The 6000-nt window shown below is 39.2% G+C and overlaps 1 protein-coding gene across 1 annotated transcript in view; it reads left to right on the forward strand.

The window, feature by feature from the left end:
• The window catches only part of LOC143766239 (uncharacterized), a 35285-nt gene extending 29957 nt beyond the window's left edge, over positions 1-5328 (forward strand). The window contains exon 7 of the mRNA XM_077253756.1: positions 3788-5328. Coding sequence (XP_077109871.1) covers positions 3788-5166 — 1379 coding nt within the window. The 3' untranslated portion in view covers positions 5167-5328. The remainder of the gene's footprint in view (positions 1-3787) is intronic.
• The last annotated feature ends 672 nt before the right edge of the window (positions 5329-6000 follow it).

Consider the following 6000-nt stretch of genomic DNA (forward strand, 5'->3'; position numbering starts at 1 on the left):
AAGTACATTAGAGTCTGTAGTTTGATATATCGATGCCTCACAGGTCCTCAACTGGCAGCTTCATTAAATAGTACACGCAAAACGCCAATGTCAATGTCTACTGTGAAGAAGCGACTCCGGGATGCTGGCCTTCAGGGCAGAGTGGCAAAGAAAAAGCCATATCTGAGACTGGCTAATAAAAGGAAAAGATTAATATGGGCAAAAAACACAGACATTGGACAGAGGAAGATTGGAAAAAAGTGCTATGGACAGACGAATCCAAGTTTGAGGTGTTTGGATCACACAGAAGAACATTTGTAAGACGCAGAACAACTGAAAAGATGCTGGAAGAGTGCCTGACACCATCTGTCAAGCATGGTGAAGGTAATGTGATGGTCTGGGGTTGCTTTGGTGCTGGTAAAGTGGGAGGTTTATACAAGGTAAAAGGGATTTTCAATAAGGAAGGCTATCACTCCATTTGCAACGCCATGCCATACCCTGTGGACAGCGCTTGATTGAAGCCAATTTCATTCTACAACAGGACAATGACCCAAAGCACACCTCCAAATTATGCAAGAACTAATTAGGGAAGATGCAGGCAGCTGGTATTCTATCTGTAATGGAGTGGCCAGCGCAGTCACCAGATCTCAACCCCATTGAGCTATTGTGGGAGCAGCTTGACCGTATGGTACGCAAAAAGTGCCCATCAAGCCAAACCAACTTGTGGGAGGGGCTTCTGGAAGCATGGGGTGAAATTTCTCCGGATTACCTCAGCAAATTAACTGCTAGAATGCCAAGGGTATGCAATGCTGTATTTGCTGCATGGGGAGCATTCTTTGACAAAAGCAAAGTTTGAAGGAGAAAATTATTATTTCAAATAAAAATCTTTGTTTCGAACCTTGTCAATGTCTGGACTAGATTTTCAATTCATTTGGCAACTCATTTGATTAATAAAAGTATGGGTTTTCATGGAAAACACAAAATTGTCTGGGTGACCCTAAACTTTTGAATGGTAGTGTACATCACATAGGATATATTGGGGCTGGAATATATACATCATGTAGGATACACTTTGGCTGGATTATATACATCACACAGCATACACTGGGGATGCAGCAGATACATCTCAGGAGACATAAGGAATGCAGTATATACAGTATATCTACAGAGACATGGTGCTGGGCTATATACATCACACGAGGAAACATAGGGGCTGCTGTATATAAAACACAGGAGGAGACACGGACTGTGGTATATATATCTACAGTACAGACCAAAAGTTTGGACACACCTCATTTAAAGATTTTTCTGTATTTTCATGACTATGAAAATTGTACATTCACACTGAAGGTATCAAAACTATGAATTAACACATGTGGATTAATATACTTAACAAAAAAGTGTGAAACAACTGAAATTATGTCTTATATGCTAGGTTCTTCAAAGTAGCCACCTTTCGCTGTGATGACTGCTTTGCACACTTTTGGCATTCTCTTGATGAGCTACTCATGAAATACAGAAAAATCTTTAAATGAGAAGGTGTGTCCAAACTTTTGATCTGTACTGTATATTTCACAGGAGGAGACAGTGGCTGCGGTATATACATCAGAGGCGGAGACAAGGGCTTCGGTTTATACATCTGAACAGGAGACACAGTGGTATATTCATCACAGAAGCAGGAACAGTGGCTGCGGTATATACATCACATGAAGAGGCACAGGGGCTGTTACTGTGGTTTTCTGTGGTACAGGAGCGCAACATGTGCTAACTCCGTCTACAAAGTATGTCCTTATGCTGGCACTGGCCAGGACATTTTGTTGCACCGCACACAGCTGCTGGCCCAAGCAGTGCGGCCCCCAGGAACCTGCTGGAGAAAAGGTTATTGTGGGCCCTTTGCAACTCATGGGCTTGAGGTTCCCCACTCCTGCTTTATGTGGTGTTAACTTTAGATGCGTTCTGATTCCAGTGATTTAGTTTTTTTTCTGTAACACATTGTGCTTTATGTTTCTGCTAATTTTAGGTTTATATATTTTGCATTTTTAAAAAATATATGAAAATTGCCAAATAATTTAGAAAGATTTGCTATTTTTAAACTTCAAATGTGTATTCTCTAAAAACATATACAGATACCGCACAACATTAATACTGTAAATAACATTTGCTGTATTTCTTTAGATTGGCAGCATTTTTCCAACATCCCCTTTTTTTGGAAGGCTAGAATGCTTACAAGTTTAGCAACAAGGTTTTTATGTTCAGTAACTTTGTACAAAACCTATTATTTGGGTAACATCACTTTTGAAATTACTTTGAGGGTCTAGAGGGGGGCACTGTTCGTGGTCATTTGGCAGCTCAAAAGATGGCTACCATGAACAACCATGAACATGCCTGGACCTAGCTACTCCGCTTTCCAAATCCCAGGGATTGCATTGCCCTCCACCCTATAACCCTTATACATGGATCTGGATTTACACAGAAACCACTAGGTTAGGGCCACAGAGTTAGCTGCTGTTCACTGGTGTGAGATGGGAAGATAAATAGTCAAGTTGCCGGGTCAGAACCAGGAGGGCAGAAAAAATACAAAATCAGAAAACAAAAGAGTAGTCCGTAAATAGGTTGGAGTCAGAACAGAGAAAAAATTTACAAGCCAGGAGTTGAGCACAGAGGACTGAACCAGAGGAGAACAAGTCTATATCTGGCATCTTCCGGCAATAAGCTTCGAGCTTTAGTAGGATGTTGAAGAGTGAAAAGTGCAAATTTGCCATTTTATTACCCACCACATAGTGCTCATGTTCTGCTCCAGTAGACATGCACACTGTAAATTAAGTGGGTTCTTCTCACTACTGCAGTACCAAATACATGGATGCTAAATGTGGTTTGGGTACACTGCAGGAATCAGAAGCGCAGGGGAAATTTGGCTTTGGAAGAGCGGAATTTACTGGATTTGTTTATGGAAGCCATGTTGCTTTTCAAGAGTTTTTGAGCTAACAATAATGTTTAAACCTCTGTTTTTCCATTGACAGATGACGGACCTGATTTGGGGCTTGTTTTTTGTTGTATGAGTAGAAGATTTTATTTGTATCATTTTTGCCTACATAAGATTTTTTGGTGAATTTTTATTCCAATGCTTGGGAGGCAGAATGGACAAAAGATTGAACACCACGCTCTACTGATTCAGGCTAACAGGTTTTCTAGTCGACTGTGATCTGTCAGTGTTACGTAGATCAAAAAAGACCTAGGTCCATCAAGTTCAACCTTTGTCCACCAATTGTACATTTAGTCACTAATTTAACTATGACCCGCAATGTTATGTGTATGAAGGAAATTGTCCAGCCCTTTTTTAAAACCTGTTATAGTGTCTGTCATTACTACCTTTTGTAATAGGCATACCACAGTCTAACTGCTCTAACTGTAAAGATCCCTTTCCTATTTAGCTTCCGGAATGGCCATTCTTCCACCCGTAATGAGTGCCCCCTAGTCCTCAATATGGTCTTTGGAAGGAATAAGTCATATGCCAGTGTTTTGTACTGGTCACACATATATTTATACATGTAAATGAGATCTCCTCTGAGGCTTCTTTTTTCTAAGTTAAAGAAACCCAACTTTTCTAGTTGCCCGTCTTGTTTGCGGTTGCTGCTTGATATTGAGTTCTGCTGCTCAGATTACTTGTAACTAGAATAATTGTCTTAGTGAATAATTCAATTTTGCTTCATAACTTACCATTTCTACAGCACTTTTATGTAGAAATTTAGAAAATATAAATTTTAAGGATATTTTATTTCATGGTCATAGTTGGTTTTATTCTTGGCAGATCACTGTACCAGGAGATCAGAGGGACACCTGACATCTTCAATTTTTAACTCAAGTGACCTTGATGTCACACAAGATATAAGTCAAGTGAATGCCATTACTCCAGATATACTATCATCTCTTCACAGCAACGATCTATCATCTGATTCTTTGGAACAGGTCCTATCTTCTGATTCATTACAGACTACTAAGAAAAAAGAAATTAACACAAAAGACATTAAAAAACAAACTGCTCTAAAAGCAAAGAAGCCAAATTCACATCCAGAATATGGAAATAGTTTTCCCCTTGAAACTTCTGTTGTTAAAAAATTTAATTTAAACCTTCACGCAAAGGAGAATAGATTTTGTTGTTCCAAGTGTGGGAGATATTGTAAAAACAAATCAATTCTTGCTATACATGAGAGAATTCATACTGGGGAGAAGCCATATTCTTGTTCAGAATGTGGAAAATGTTTTGCACAGAAATCAACTCTTGTTAGACACCAGAGCAGTCACATAGGGGAGAGGCCTTTTTCTTGTTCAGAATGTGGAAAATGTTTTGTACAAAAATCAACTCTTGTTATACACCAGAGAACTCACACAGGGGAGAAGCCTTTTTCATGTTCAGAATGTGGAAAATGTTTTGTACATAAATCATCTCTTTTTAGACATCAAAGTATTCATAAACGGGATAAGGCATATTCATGTTCAGAATGTGGCAAATGTTTTGTAAATAATTCACAGCTTCTTATGCACCAGAGATATCACACAGGGGAGAAGCCTTATTCATGTTCAGAATGTGGCAAATGTTTTGTAAATAAATCACATCTTGCTGCTCATCAGAGAGCTCACACAGGCGAAAAGCCTTTTTCATGTTCAGAATGTTTTAAATGTTTTGTAGAGAAATCATATCTTGTTAAACACAAGAGAAGTCACACAGGAGAGAAACCTTTTTCATGTTCAGAATGTGGGAAATATTTTAACCAGAAAATGATTCTTGAAAGACACCAGAGAACTCACACAGGGGAGAAGCCTTTTCCATGTTCAGAATGTGGAAAATGTTTTACAGAAAAATCACACCTGGATACACACCAAAGAACTCACACAGGGGAGAAGCCATATTTATGTTCAGAATGTGGGAAATGTTGGGCAGATAAATCAAGTTTTGTTAAGCACCAGAAAATTCATATTGGAAAGAAGCCATATTCATGTTGTGAAGGAAGTATTTTAACCAGAAATTTGGTCTTAAAAGACGCTAGAGAACTCACACCGGAGAAACCTTTTCCATGTTCAGAATGTGGAAAATGTTTTGCAGAAAAATCACATCTTGATTCACACTGTGGAGAAGCCATATGTTCAGAATGTGGGAAATGTCGGGAAGATAAATCAATGTTTGTTTAGCACCAGAAAATTCACACAGGGAAGAAGCCATATTCGTGTTCAGAATGTTATAAAAAATTTTTGCTTACCATCAAAAATAAATCAAATTGGGGTAAACTATATATATTATTGACATTGTGTAAAAACCAATATAACACAGTTGTATAATTAAACAAGAAAGGAAAATTACTTCAGAATTTGCCGTATTGTTTTGACTATAAGATGCACCTTTCACAAGAAAAAACTTGCTAATAAGTGACTGTGCCTTTTAGTCCGGAATAAGCTTCCTGTCATGGAGGAGAATGTTGAGACAGCTATTCACTATCACTTGAAACAACTGGTCTCTGCTCCTGCCCCACACTGAGCTATGTGAACACTGCAGAGAAAGATATTGGGACCTGCACAGAGGCTGCATTCCTGAGTCAGCAGCTGAAGGACCTTCCACCCGACTACTTCCAGGACCTTTCAGGTCATTTGAACAATCACATTACCTGAAGGAAATACAAAATGGGATAATGTGATACCATTGTGCGTGTGGGTATGTGTAAGAGAGCTGTTTGTGTATGTAAATGTGCATAAGTAGCATTGCTCTGTGCATATGTAAATGTGCGTGTGTAACAGAGCAATGTGTATGTAAATGTGCATGTTTAGCATAGCTGTGTGTAGGGCCAAGACAATGGGTAGGCAGGATGCACCCGCCTAGGCAGCTATCTCTTGCCTACTTGAGGTGGTGCATTTTGAAAAAAAAATGTGAATGTCTGCTGCTCCCAGCGCCTTCTTTCGGCTGCAGGCATTCACCACACTGATGTCCAGGGCACAGGCACTCAGGTGTTCGGTATCATTAAGTCACGAACT

The sequence above is a fragment of the Ranitomeya variabilis genome, chromosome 4 (assembly GCF_051348905.1).
Source record: "Ranitomeya variabilis isolate aRanVar5 chromosome 4, aRanVar5.hap1, whole genome shotgun sequence".
Classification (NCBI taxonomy): Eukaryota; Metazoa; Chordata; class Amphibia; order Anura; family Dendrobatidae; genus Ranitomeya; species Ranitomeya variabilis.